Consider the following 15803-nt stretch of genomic DNA (forward strand, 5'->3'; position numbering starts at 1 on the left):
CATTACATGAAAAAACAAAGTGTGGAAAAATAAAATCAATCCCTTAATAAATCGTCGTGAAATACTGCTTTAAATGTAAAGTAACCCGATAACTGTTTGAACTTCGATCAACTGTACCGCAACTGCACCAAATTACGTTTTTTTTCAATCACTTTAAAAACTCCTAAAAACAGTGAAAAATGTTATATTCTTATATGATGAATGAAAATGTGAGAGTCGCAGGTGCGGGAGGTCCTGATATGTCGTCATGACAATTTTTTCTAGAATGAATATTTGTTGTGTGAATGAATTAGCGAGGGCATACCTTGAGATAGCAGCCTGCCCTAACTCCGCTCACCCTGATTGTGTATGATAATCATTGTAAGAGTATAGGGCCTAAACGGAATCGTCATAATTTTTCAAGTAGACTTTTCTTTAGAATCTGATTTTTTGTGTCATTTCCTCTATTTTGATGGTGCTGAACATGAATCCGCTTGTTGCCAGTTTCATAAATGCCTCCTTCCGCCGTTGCCATGGCAACTGATTAATATGTTTTTAAAAAAAGTTGATCCCTATATATATGGCACATTACCCTGTCAATTTAAATGGTCCAATCTATCATTCTTAAGCCTTCCAAATTCAATTTCTAGATATAGGCCTATCAAGTCATCAAAGTATTTGCAAAAGATCCATTGCCATGGTAACGGCTTATCTTTCCCGCAGAAAAATACAATTGTCTTGATTGCCTGCAGAGACATGCAGGGCGCCGCTTTTTCCGACGGCGCCGCGCGGGCGGCGTCGTAAACATTGAAATCTTAAAACAGGATAAGTTTGTGAAATGTAATCATAAGTTTGAAATAGGCCTACAGGTTTTTATAGCTATCATGAAACTTCGAAATAAGGGATTCAGTGACAATCCTATAGTGAGTTTCAGGTCATGCCACGGTCAAAGGTAATTTAAGGTCAATGACGGAACTTTGGCCAATGACGTTGGGGGCATTTATTGAATTGGCATCATAAATCAACATTATGGTGGGAAAAGATGAATGGTGGAAAATGACAATTAAAATGCCAAAATCATATAGGTTTGACCAATTCGTTTGAATTAAATATCGAAAACAACAGAGTGTTCTGCATGGATATAAGTTCATTTGAATGCATGATAATGGTATGTTGCCATGGTAACGCCTGATTACTTTACTAATGCAACTCGTGAATTTAATATGAGATGAAAATTAAGTGTAAACAATGTAGGAATGTCTGAATTTATTTCAGGTCATAATTCATAATTTTTTGCTTGTCAAATTTTCCAGCCCCTTGCCCCCCCCCTACTTTTGGGAAAGATTTCCGCCCCTGATTCAGAGAAAAAACGAGACATTTTAAGCACTTTTGTAATGATGTTTTATGTTACAAACCGAGAATGACTTGAAAACAAGACATGAATAATGAAACAAACGGGCAATGCGGGTGCGTAGCGCAGGCTGAATAGTTATTTTGTTCTAAATGAAGGGTACAGGTATTTGTCGGTCCCCCAACTCTCATTTTCGTCTTGTCTTCTTCCTTTTATTTTCCTTCCTCTTTTTTTTTAATTTCATTATTTTCCTATTCCGGCCTTGATTGATACCTCTTCCGTTGTCTTTTTTGCGACGCGGCCATTTTTTCTTCTTTATACTCTTTTACATTTTCCTCTCTCACTTCTCCTATGATTTCTTTTCTATCTCACCCCTCTCACCCTCTCTCTCCGTTTAGCTGAGGGTGACGGCAAATAAAAGCCCCTCGGTCGTCAACGATTTATCATGGAGCAGGCAGATAAGCTGACGTTTACAGAAATGTTGAAAGATGATCAAAAGAGTTTGTCACTGTTCACCATAAATATTTCGAGATTTAATTGTAATCATTGTCCCGGCCCAAAGTGTTTGGGAAAAAGTTTTACAAAAATTATCTTGCTCTATAACGAATCGTAGGGTCATCAATGCTAAAAAATGAGACTTTGATGTTTATCACTAAATACCGACGTACAAACAACTTAGATATATAGGGATGGTTTTTTGTTCTGGGGTGAAGCCACTCCCCCGGTTCCGCGGCCCCTGGCATGCAGGCTGGCATGTCTTCTAGGCTATTATCGATCGTAATACTGGTTTTTTATGTGGCGTATTCATATTTTGATGATTACCAATATTATTTACTCAGAGTATGACATTTGGGGATAATTTAATTGGAATGATGGAAATAGATGTGTAATTAGGCCTATATGTGATAACTTATGAGCCTAATGATACATATATTTTATGGTAGGCCCATACGCATTATCTGCATGCCTATCTGATTCATATCTATAAATCTAAATAAAATAAAGAATTTAAATGAATAAATAAGAAAAAATCTCCCACTAATGGGCCTATATCATAGGCCTTTTGAACTCGGTCAGTAGTTTCCTGATTGATTTGAATAGATGAAACTTTGTCATGTTTCTGGAGATTTCCTTTTTTTATTGTGTTTTGTTTGAAAACGGAACAGGATTTAAATTGACCAATTTATTTTGAACAAATAGAATTTTCTTGAGTGCCTTTTTCCCTCTCCTATTATTGACGGAAGTTCGAATATGAACTTAAACCAGCGAGGTGATTAAATATTTATTGTTGTTTTTCAAGATGAGCTTTTATTTAATGAAAGTCAATATAAGGGAATCCCCCAAAAAAATATTATCGGAGTTCAGGGTTCAAGGTTTATGCACATCAACATTTCATATTTTCAAAAAATCAACAATTCAATACAAACAATAATATTATACAATAGGCCTACAAGTTTTCATAGATAAGCATAAATAAACATCGTAAAAATATGAAACGTGTACATAATATAACAATAGAAAAAAATACTAGAATGTATTCTTGTAATTGGTTCTATTATGACAAAGAAAGAAAATGAGAGATGGATATGAGGGAGCTAAAAGTAAAAGCAAAGCTTGTTGGTTGAAGGCTCCAAAGAATTATGCAGTTAGAGTCCCATAAAAATATCAATACGACAAGAAAAAGTAAAGAGTAAACAAAAAAGTGGGATACACGAATACATATACTTGATAAATAATGAGTCAAGATAGTGTAAAAGCAACAAATTTGAATTAGAACCTGAAGGAGGATGCAAATAATTATTTCTAGTAATAAAAAAATAATAATGGAAATCAATGGTCACTGGCATCAGGGGGCGATGAGCGGAAGGGACGAGGGGGTGGGGGGCACTCAAGTTGGATGAGTGGCGAAAATGGTTACTTTGAATGGCGAATGTGCTAAAAGAGCTTTATAGCGTTTTATTCATAAGAATGTAAATTCATCAATATTGATATTTTAAGTTAATTAAGTTAACTTAACTATATCAAGCATGTTATTCTATTATATATATTGTTCTTTAAACATTTTTGTTCATGCTGACTCTTTTATCCGCTTCCGATTTTTTGTAAGCACCTTTATTATAGCACTGGTTAGGGTCATGGTCTTTATTGACAACAGTAATTTATTTGACCCAGTGGGTGCTCAATCTATATACTCTGTTCATGTTGTATTACATTAATTGTTCCAATTTCATATACTTTTCATTTTCATTTCCGAAATAAATAAATAAATAATAATATACTCATAAAATTCATGAATGGATTAGAATCATATTCATATTATTAGACAATTGAAATCAGTTAAAAGTTTGTCGGGAAAGGTTTTTTGAAAATATGTATTTTATAAAAAATACGGAATAAAGTTTGGAGGATAAAAAAAACCGATATATAGGCGTAGATCAGTAACAAAAAGTTTGAGGCCCTAAAAATAATTGCACTTGGCGAAAGAAACATTTTATACAGTGTATAGTACTATAAAACTTGTAAACAATACATTTAATCACAACAAAATTACTCACTTTCTCACTCCACTGGCGTAAATCCCGGGGGGGATGGGGGGGATATATCCCCCCCACTTTTCGAGGAGGGGGGGATGGCCTGTACAAACATCCCCCCCACTTTTTACGAAAGAAATGAAGAAAAAAATCTTAAGAGACAATTGTTTTATTGGTGAAAATTCTTCCTAAAATACCGCTTAACAAATAAAACAATATTATTGAATCATAAAATGCAAATAAAGAGCCATTTCACCATTTCCAAACGAAATACTTATGTGCTTATTATAACATTGAAGAGAAACCCCCTTTTTCTTCCAATTCATCAATGTTGGGGTCTTTGGGAAGGGATTAAGATGGAATGTCAAAAATTTTTTAATGTAATCTCTAATAAAACCATTAAACCATCATGGGGTAAAAAAAGATAATAATATTGGAGGGGTATTTGCCATATGGACATACAGTGGCGTAACTATACGGGGGCATGGGGGGGTACATCCCCCCCCCCCATCGGCTGACAAAAAAAAAACGGGGAAAGGGGGAAAAGGAGAAAAAAAGGGAGAAAGGAAGAGAAACGTACGTAGTGGGAAAGAAGAAAATATAATTCATTATAATGTTATATTATATTATATATATAATATATATGTTACATTACAACTTTATGAAACATAATTTGCCCAGGGCTTACGTCTTTTTTTATTGTTCCTGGTGCTCGCATTGTCTGTTTAACGAGATATATATAATCCTGTTGTACTAAAACATCCCGTTTTCAAGTCAATATAAACCAAATTTATTTCCTAGCACTTGAGTTATCATTTGTTTTATGTAGTGACATATGCTTCTTTTTCATGACTCAAAAGTGATTCCCCAATGTTAAGGTCTTCGCATATATGAAACATTTCCTGTCCGTGATTACGTTCACATTAGTGGATTGGTGAGATATGTCTGCTCTTCATGAATTCCTAAAATTTCCCTTCTTCTGATCTGAATATCAAAAATTTTCAGCTCGCGCTTCGCGCTCGCATCATTTGGTTAATGAAATACGTATTGTCCTAATTAATTCCTACAAAGAAACCTTAGAATGCCCCACTTCAGGTCTGAATTATCTAAGTTTTCAGCTCGCGCTTCGCGCTCGCATTGTTTAGCGAGACAGGTACCTATCATGATTACACAAATTTGATTATATTGTCCCTTTTTAGGTGTGAATATAAAAAAATTTCAGCTCGCGCTTCGCGCTCGCATTATTTGATCAGTGACATACACCGTTTAATGACATTGTCCTTAAAATGTCTCTATTAGGTCAGTATAACTGGCAACTTCGCGCGCTCACTAACGCACTCACTTATTGATTCAAAAATTTTGCTGGTGCCCCCCCCCCCCAATGCCGTGACCCACGGTACGCCACTGTGGACATATCAATGACAATTCGTTGCATATCTAAAAACATGATTGCAAAAAAATGCCAAAATATTTCAGTCATCCCCCCCACCCATCAACACGGATTTACGCCAGTGTCTCACTCAGAAGTGCAAGAAAAAAGGGTAGAAAAAAGAGTTAGACAGTATCAGGCCTTATAAACTACATGTATGAATGCGCGCGCTAAGCGAGCGGAGTTAGGGCAATGGTGAGCGGCGATTGGGCAGGCGCAAGGGGTGCCAAAAACGGCGAATTACGCAGCGGGGCTTCTAAGACATATAATTATTATCCTATGAAACGATTTTCCAGTATTTTCGCTTTCAGATGACATATGGAAGTAAGCATATCGTAGCTAATTGAATGAAACATAAAGGAAAATGCGTAAACTGAGCGACGATTGGGCAGCGTACGGTACCTGCGCACGCGCAGAAACCCCCGGGGTCATATCATAGCAACATCGTAAACGGAGTGTGTGAATCGGCCATTACCGCTACGACGTGACCAAATCATCAGATTTGTATAATAATTGCATGAAAAATGGTGTAAACTACTTCAGATTGTCGATAGGCGATACTTTTTTAATATTTGTCATTCATGATTATGGTAAGGGACTCCTTGACTCTGTGAATTCTTACTAATCCTAGTTATGATTCTCGGTCCTGCCTCATTACCTGAAAGGGCTGAAGTCAATAGAGTGCAGCTGGCTGCTGCCTATGGCTATGCTGCCACCGCTCAGCTCAGCACTTTGCCCGATGCCCTGCTGGCCGCTGCGCTGCGGAATTGACTGCGCCTACTTAGACCAAAACTTAAAAGCTTCAGTCTTTTTATTTTGGTTGTTCCGCTGAACTGCGTTGGCTCCACTCACCACATGGTGAGTGAATGGGGATTATAGTAAAATGTAAATAAATTCCCAGAAACGACGGTTATTCCTGTCTAGTGCCTACCTAGTAGTAGTATAAGTCCCCAAGCCAACTTGGGCCAAGACCAAGTCTGCGCACCTAACGATTTTGAGTTAAGATTTAACATGAATTTATTTTTATTTCTCAAAATCTTTCATTTGGTAATTTTCCATAGATCTATATAATTATGAGTAAGTGAACCAAATATAAGAATTTGAAAGAAATATATGAAATTATGTAATTTCCTCATCTTGGAAAATGTCGGGCAGTCATTTTCAATTTCAGATTGAACCAGAAAATGTTACGATACCCCATGGCCATGGGCCTGTTTCATGACAAGGTGTAGGAACGTCCTGACCTAGGACCATTCTTCCGAGATAGCGCTTCCGTTTCACGAAGGCAATTTTGTCTTTCAAGTCCACGATATTGATATCAGAAAAATATTTAGTCTTCATCGTCACTTGAACCTTTCATTTCAGAATGACGGCTTCATAATATCCTATATTTCAATAAATGGAGATCAAATAATTTTTTTTTTTTAATGATTGTAGAATTTATGTATGGAGCTTATTTTTTTGAGGTAAAAAGAGAAAAATACTTCTCAATCATAACTTGATAAAATCAAAATTTTCATTATTTCCCTTTTGGCCTTATCTAGAACACGGTGCCCTTTTGACACCTTTCATTGACATTTCAATGAAAGAGACCCTTGTCCGACATAGAAATTGAAGAAACCAGTAATTACAACATTTTATTTGTTCAATATTCTGAATTTTTATAGAACACTTATTTATAGTGATAATTTTGCAAATTATGCTTTAAATGTTATTTGTTGAGGTAAAAATAGGGTTTGAATGGAGTAAACAAAATCAACATGTCTGATTTTATTAGACTAAAAAGGAAAATATGAGAGGCTGCGTGTGAAATATCGAACTTATTATTTTTTTTGTCAGAAATAACGCCAGGAATACAAACGTGAGTGTTTAGAGTATTACCTTTGAGTCGAGACGTACATTATTGCTCTAACATGACCTTGTTAAGGTCATCTTGTCCAAAATACATGTTTTATTTCGATTTTGAATATAATGTATTTATAATGTATTTATTTCCAAGACCAAAAATAGTAGGGGGGACATTTGATATTGTGTCCCCCCCCCCCCCTATTTTGGGAAGGGGGGACGCATCCCCCCTGTCCTCCCTGGGATTTCCACCCATGCCCAGAGAAGTTAAAAATGACATCCGTTTTGGGTCATCTTGCCATGCAAGACGACCTGAAATTGCTTACAGCCCCCATATAAAAAATTAACTTGGCACCATCCCAGATGAAATACACTGGAGTGCAATCGATGACCCCCAAAAAAATGTTTCAAGGTAATATGTAAGTGTGGCTTGCCGTAAACGCATTTCTCTTAATGCCGACGGTGGCAGGCTGTGCAAAGCAGATCATGATTACGTAGGTGTCTGTCCAAGGACCATTCTTTGTTTCGCCCAAATCGGCTTTGACTCAGGGCTCCACACTATCCCTTTTTTTCTACTGGTCCAAATTATTCATGTCGGACCAGTAGATACCCAGTTTTTCAATTTTTTACTGGTCCAAACCTAAAATCTACTGGTCCCCCAAAATAAAGAAAACATTAAAAAAAGGCGCGAGTTCATTTTGCTGTCCTTTCTTGTTACCCCCCCGAACAAAAAAAAATGAAGGAATAAATGAAAGACAAAAAGAAAGCAAGACAGAAAGAAAGAAACAAAGAAAGAAAGAAAGAAAGAATAAAAGAAAGAAAGGAAGGAAGAAAAAAGAAATGATAGATGTGAAGGAAGGAAAAAAATAAAGAACTATAGTAGGAAAGGAAGGAAGGAAAGAGAAAAAAAATAGGAAAGAAACAACAAAAATAAGAAAGAAAGAACATAAGAAATAAAGGAAAGAAGGAAAGAAATGAAGCAAGCAATAAAAAAGAAAAAAAAAGACAGGAAGTAGTGAAGGAGAGAAAGAAGAAGCAATAAAAAAGAAAGAAAGGGTAAAAGGAGAGATGGAAAGAAGGAAAAAAGAAAGAAAGAGGAAGGATTGAAAGAAGGAAGAAAGGAATTAAGGAAGATATAAAGAAAAGGTAAGAAATATAGAAGGAAGGAAGGGAAGGAAGGAAGTAAGCAAGCAATATAAAAAAAGAAAGAAAAGGAAAAAGAATAGATGAAAGGAAGGAAAAAAAAGACTGAGAGGCAAAGAAAGGAAGGAATGAAGGAAAGAAACAACGAAAGAAGAAAGGAGAGAAAGGAAGCAAGCAGTAAAAAAAGAAAGAAAAGGTTAAAGGATAGATTGAACGAAGGGAAAACAGAAAAGACAAAGAAGGAAGGAATGAATGAAAGAGAAAGGGCTGAAAGAAGGAAGAAATAAAAAACAAGAAAAGGTAAAGAAAGGGTGGATGGAAGGAAGGAATGAAAGAAAGAAAGAAGAGATAAATATAGGATGGATGGACTCAAGAATTAAAGAAAGAAAGAAATCAAAAAAGAAAAAGAAATAGAGAAAAAATGTTTTCTTAAAGGATAGAAAGAATGAAAGAACAAATTAAAGAAAAAAAGGGAAATTAAAAAAGTTAGAAAGATAGAAAGAAAACAGGAAGAAAGCTAAAACTATCATATCATCATAATCAATGAAAGCATGTATTAAGTCTTCTTTAACATACCAGCAAGACCCCATTTAAAAAGATTACTTCTAACGGGTAGTAAATTGTATAAAAGTTTAAAATTAAATTCTCGTAAACGAAGCTCACTTATACATGTCAAGTTTCTTTTAAATACAGAAAACCAGTAAATATCAGTTTGCAGTATATTTTCCCAAAATATACAACATCTATTCGTATACCGTAATTCGGTCTTAAACAAATCAGATTATAAAAACGTTTACTAGTTATGTCACTCACTGCAACAAGCCTATCTCCAATAGAAAAAGCAGGAGTTTCAAGAGAGTAATTTAAATCATTCACTGTCTGTATATTTGTATAAAACTCTCTTAACCACACTTTTGGAATAGCTTTCTTTAACTTTGCATAATCAAATAACATACTTCTGCTTGCCTTTCTTTGTTGTAAGGCGAACTAGAATTTTTTCCATAGAAACAAACAGTCCTTCCTCAAAAAGATCCTGTACATAAATAATCTCACTATTGAACCAATCTTCATAAAACAAAGACTTATTATTCCAAACAATGTTCTTATTATGCCATGTCACTTGTTTGTGAACATACATGTTTTTAACAGAACCAGTTTCACATGTGGTATTATTCTTTACATAACTCCATGCTTTTAAGATTTCCAGATAAAAATCAGGAAGTTGAATACTTCGAAAATCTAATAAATTATAGTCATAGTTACAGTGCAACAGAAGATTTAAGCCACCGATACAATTATAAATGTAATGAGACATATATCTTTCCATGGACCTTCACTATCATCTAATAGTCTTCCAAGCCATCTTAAACGAAAATAGAGTATTTGTTTGGTGATATCAGTCATTCGTTATCCACCTTGGCTTAGGAGTGTTGTTATGTATACTTTTAAAGTCGAAATTCATGTGAATACTTTTTGTTTACTTAAAATCAATACCGATAAAAACACAGATATAACAGTGACAGTCGCCTTTTGGTGTATACATAAAATGTTGCATAATAGAAATAGATATGGTATAGACAGAAGAGATTCAAGTTTGAAATACCTTTTTGTAAGAGAAACAGAAAATATAATAACTACAAACAAAGAATTGAAGAAGCCAGATAAGAGATAGCCGGAGAAAATGTTAAATGTATTGTGATGTTCAGTTTATTATGACATGTGTGATGAAATATGAATAAATCCCTCGTTTAGAGGTACAAAAAAAATCATATCGTAAATAAATTATATCAGTTTCTTTTTGGCTCAATTAAAATATAGCTACGAAAGAAAGTCAGAAACCAAGTGTATCAACACACACACAAATGCATATGTGGGGCTATCATGTATTCAGACGATATCACTCAAAACCCGTTTCGAAATCTGTTTGAACTAAAACAGAAGTGAAAATTTCTCCTTTTACTGCTTACAAATGACAGAGGTACCCCAATTTTTAGGAAATATGGACATTATAAGAGCTTATCATGAGTGTGAACTGTGAATTTAGACAGTTCTGTGAGAGATTTCTGCCAGAGGTTAGCCAAGCTTCTTTCGAGCGGCCAGTAGAAAATTTACCATGTGGGCTGTGTGGCTGGCTACATGTACATGTACACTTTATGTTACCCTAGTGAAAATTACATGCGATTCATTCTGTGTGTATTCTGTGTGTGAATGACAGAAATTAACGGGAGCAAAATGGTTTGCAATTTGAGTCATGTAATATTTTTTATGTTTATGTTGGACCAGTGAATTTGACCGTTTCTGGAAAAGTTACTGGCCCAACAATGGTTTTTTATTACTGGTCATGTCGGACCCATAAATCTTGCTATTTTTGGAAAAATTACTGGCCCGACAATGAAATTTTTTAATTGTCATGTCGGACCAGTAAATCTTGCTATTTCTGAAAATCTTCTGACCCGACAGCGATTTTTACCGGTCAGGACCGTCGGACCGGCGCTAGTGTCGAGCCCTGGCTTTGTGAAAGAGTTGAGCAATATCTTGTTCTGATATAGAGCGGTTCTACTAAAAACCATTTCATGAGACGGGGCCCCAGGTCTGCGCACCCATTCACTTTGCACGCGATTCAGGAATTTTGATGAAAAAGGCTGCATTTTGAGGCCGTCACATGAAATGCCAAAAATTTATTATTTTTCCACCATTTTGAGTCAGATTTTTTAATGAATATCTTTCTATGTATTGCATCATTTGCATGTGTAAAGTCTGTGGTCGTCGTGTATCTTCTTTTACTAGAATCGCGCAGATAGGCATGTGCGCAGACAAGGGGGACTGCGCAGACTTGGTCAACTTGCCATAAAAGGAAAGCCTGCACTGCAGCATGCAGCATCATCATCATATCGACCGGGATGTCATGGATACAGGGTCAGGGCAAGGCCTAGACTGAAATGTCCGCTGTTTCGGCCTTCGCTCCGGAGGAGTTTTTATTTAATATTTTCTTATTTTTCTCAGTCTCACTGACAATGAGTGACAGACACCGGGATGCTGATTGCTAACGCTTGGCTTTTCAAGCCAGACAAATACGGTACTTTAAGTGCAGCAGAGCCAGAGAAATTGTTCAAAAACTTTGCGGACATTTATAAGGCTGAAATTCATTCAAAAAATATTAATATTTTATACAAAACCAATTAAAAATAATAGCTACTAGATCTAAATGATGGCAAAATTGTAAACTAAAATTGTTACATTGACAAAAATGTTCAGCAGATTTAGGTTAAGGACGGACCTCGCATAAGTGTGACTGAGTGGGTCAAGGGGTTTCTCCGGTATTGTGATCTTAAAATTCTATTCCGCTTGAAAAATCCACTGTGAAAAAAGATGGACGGCAAAATTGTAAAGAATTGGTCAGTATCACGTTTTACTCGCTTAAATTTTTAACTAAGTGTCCAAACATTGGCCTATCCTTAATGTCTTCAGAAGTTCAAGAAGAAGAAGAAAAAAGTCTTCAAAGAGTAAGAATCAATCCATTTGAGACATGTTTTAAGAAAAGTGGAATCCATATTTTGTTTGAAATAAAAATCTGAGAATAGAAATATTCCAAAAATGTATTTTGCCCAATTGATCATGAGCCTGGTAGCCACTTTGCAGTGCCAGATCAACGAGGCTCCATCCCTTAGATATTAATTGCCAAACAGGGTAGCAGCGACCCCCATCTCTTTTATGTCTTTTGGTCTGATGCGGACGAGTTTGAACTCCCAAGTCCCAACCTCCTGGTTTGAGACGAACGCTCTACCAGTTGAGCCAACACACCAGTTGGGTGTGTTGGCTGACTTGACTCACATGGGTATCAACAAGGCAGTTCATTTTTAAAGTAACAATTAACGTAAAAGATGATAGAAGTCAGAACTGAGGAGGAACAAGAAGAGAAAGAATGAAATAATTAACAGCCTGGATTAAGAGAAAGATCTTGAATTGAAAATATCGTACATGAGTGAAGATCGACTAGGAAAAAGAAGAAGACTAAAATTTTCTTAAGATGAAAAATTGAACTTTCCCTGATGTTTCTGAATCACAGGTAGAATGAGTTCCATACAACACAGTGATTTGGTGGAGGTTGGTGAAGATGGAGCAATCATTAGAATACAAGATTTAGTTGAAGGCTGGGAACATGTTGTCTTTGCTCAAGAAACTGGATCACCACTCTCCAATAGTCATCCAGCGTTCCGGGTTAAGGTTGTGCAATTAGGTAAGTTTATATCACATCTATTAACCCATTTGGGTCAATGTGACCACATTTTTGGGTTTAGCAAATTATAACTTGGTGGAAACCCCTCAAAATACCATGAAAAGAAAAAGTTAACATTTTTGCAATACTGTTCCCAAATTGTAATTTTGGCATCATTTATCTTCTACACATTGCAAAAATTGTTTTGGAAAGTTAAGTCCTGAAATGGGATTTGGTCTTTAGAAACATTACTATCACTATTTTCATTCAAATAGGGAAATGTCTAATTTGTGTTAATTCTATTTACTATTTCTGATACATGAACTTTGAAATGAAAAAAAAATCAGCGATAACATTATTTATCAACTTTCTTACTTATTTTGATTTCGATCTATATTCAATTGATCTACTGCTAATTCGTCCAATGAATCTACTCTCATTTGGTCTGCCATCATTTTGTCCACTATCCACTTGGTCTAATTGCCATCTCATCCACTCACCCTTTCGTCTAACAACCAGTTGGTCCAATAGCCATTTAGTCCACATACCATTCAGTCTAATAGGAATAAGTGTTGGGCAAAATTAATGGAAATGAAATGGATATTAGACCAACTGGTTAGAAGACAAAATGGTCATAGACAAACTGGTAATTAGATAAAGTGATGATTGGACCAAATGGTTGTTAGACGAAGTGTTGATGGACGGAATGTCATTAGACTAAATGAAGGTACATGTAGACCATTTGGGGAGTAGACGAGTTGGCAGAAGACGAATTGGAAATTTACCCTTATTTTGATAGTTTAAAAAACAATTTGATCAAATAAGGCTTTAGATTATTCATGAATCAAGATGAAAAATGATAAGAATTGCTTCACGTATTTTAAGTGTTTACAAAAGACCTTATAATGTTGTATGGTAGATTTTATTTAGTTCAAAAGTATTGTCAGCCTCTATTAAAGAAATATGGGGATATACAGTGTAGGGCAAGTCCAAGAATTCGCACGCGTTATGTATGGGACATTTCGAGGCTTTAATGACCTGAAAATAGTGTTTAATGACTTTGATTAGATTGAATACCCTCATGATGGTAGACATCTAGGAGAAGAATAATCATGCACTAATGGTGAAAAATAACCTTGACCTTGACCTTTTAGAGAGAAAAGATGTGCCGCTACGTATGGGACGTAGAAAAAAGACAATTTTTAAAACATTTTTTCAAGTTGAGAATTCTCTTAAAGTATTTCATTTGACAACTTGTAACTTAGTGTGATAGAAGTCACAACACTCTAGTATATCTAAGGCAAGTTTCATGCCATAAGCCCAAACCCTCTAATTACAGACTCTAATTAAACAAATTAATGACATGTAACGTATGGGACAGTTACGTATGGGACATTTTGTCCCCAAAGAGAATGTACACAATTTTTCCCATAATTTCAAAAATTAAAATAATTTGAAATATGTACAGAACAAATAATTTTTTTTCTTTTGAAATGTTCTATTTTGAGACATATTTGATATGACTGAAAAGGAAATTAGCCTTTTCAACAATTTTTTTTCTTGTTTTTCATGGTTTCATGAATTTCTTATGAATTTCTATTGTTTTTTATTTTTTTCATATTTTTCAATTTTCACAATTTTTTCATTTCGATTGTTTTCATTAATCAGTATTCATAAGAAATCAGTCTTTAAAAACTAAAGAAAAGGTAAATAATCACTTTTTTTAGCACTCTTGAAATTTGTTTTTCTCCACTCACTTTGTACACATATCTCCCCATTGACATTGTGTGCAAATGTCCCATACGTAACATGTTGTCCCATACGTAACAATTTTTTAATTAACTTTTAATTAAAAAGTAAACTATATTTTGAAACTTTTTTTGGTATAACATTTTAATACTTAATAAATTAGAACTTCCCAGAGATGCAACAATACAAGTATTGTATTATGAGAAATAACTTAAACAAACATCCTCAAAATGTTACGTATGGGACATTCCATTCTTGGACAAGACCTAATTTGCATATTTAATTAGATGACACCACTTTTTGTCCCCAAAGGCAATAAGATGTTAGGGGCTCCATGTCCCACCTATGACTAAATCTTACAAATTTTGTTTTGATTTTCTATGAGTTTTTATAATTGTCCCAAATGTAACGCCCATTTTACCAATTATGCAAATTAGGTGCCCTAAATTAGCATAAATATGCATATTATGAAATTTTTCTCAATGAAATTTTAAAATTCAACATTTGTGCTTTCTTACCCCATCAAAGATAACTTCTTAAATTAAAAATGAAATTTTGCCTTCTAGGGTGACCTTTTCTTGGACTTACCCTGTACACTGAATAGTTCCTAACCGATTCAAGAGAATACTGTATAAGCTGTTATTTTCGCAGATTGCTGATCGGCCGCGAAAACGCTCAAAAATATTGACACATTTATCAGTCAGTGCCAGTGTCCTCAACAGCAAAGTTTTGCTACTGAAAACATCCTGTGAAGTGAATAAAATGAGATATGCACCTTTATATGTACAAAAAATAAGGTTTAGAAAGTACAGTTAGTGATTCAAAAAGTTAGCTAGAATTTCACTTTTTTTTTTCTCAAACAAAATCAGAGCCTAAACTATTTTCTTACATAATTCTATCAATATTAATTCACTCACTGTAATATTAGAATGTATTTTCCATGAAATAATTTGATTTTATTGTCATCTGATTGACTATATACACACGTTTTGGCAGCTATTTGCATACTCATTAATATTCATAAGTCACATGACTAGAGCTTTCAGAGGGGTAAGAATCTGTTCGCAGAATTCAACATTTTTGCACTGAAACCAACTATTTACAAAGTGAATCTAACAAAACACAACTTCAAAAGATTACTCTTATACAGTGCGTCCCAGAAAAAACGAAACCGAGATTTAGCGATGATTTATCATAACTTAATCATAAATAAAATAGACAAATGACCTACCAATGTAAAGCTTAGAATCTCCTCTTTCATCTGGTATTACTTAGATTATTCCTTATTCACGCATGATTGAGCAAAAACAATTCGAAGAAAGAATGCCAAAAACTCATTTGGCGGGGGGTATCTGAATTTCATAAAGAAAATCACATGACTAAAAAGTTCAATATCTTCTCTTTTCTTTGATACCTAAATCACAGAAAATGGTCAAGTAGTAAAAAAGTTATGATCCCTTGAAACGATGCTTGTATTTCCATAATTTCATTTAATAAACGTTTTTTCACCGGTTTCCCACTGAAGCTATCGCACGGTAACAAAAGACTTAATGCATGGCT

General features: G+C 34.9%; 1 protein-coding gene across 4 annotated transcripts in view; it reads left to right on the forward strand.

The window, feature by feature from the left end:
* Positions 1-5702: 5702 nt before the first annotated feature.
* LOC129265046 (uncharacterized) overlaps positions 5703-15803 on the forward strand; it is a 28537-nt gene continuing 18436 nt past the window's right edge. For 2 of the 4 annotated variants that reach the window (XM_054903027.2, XM_064101830.1), the window contains exons 1-2: positions 5703-5880; positions 12345-12515. In XM_054903027.2, coding sequence (XP_054759002.2) covers positions 5808-5880; positions 12345-12515 — 244 coding nt within the window. In that variant the 5' untranslated portion in view covers positions 5703-5807. The remainder of the gene's footprint in view (positions 5881-12344; positions 12516-15803) is intronic. The other 2 variants (XM_054903025.2, XM_064101828.1) reach the window with 1 other exon arrangement.

Source organism: Lytechinus pictus, chromosome 7 (assembly GCF_037042905.1).
Source record: "Lytechinus pictus isolate F3 Inbred chromosome 7, Lp3.0, whole genome shotgun sequence".
Taxonomy (NCBI): Eukaryota; Metazoa; Echinodermata; class Echinoidea; order Temnopleuroida; family Toxopneustidae; genus Lytechinus; species Lytechinus pictus.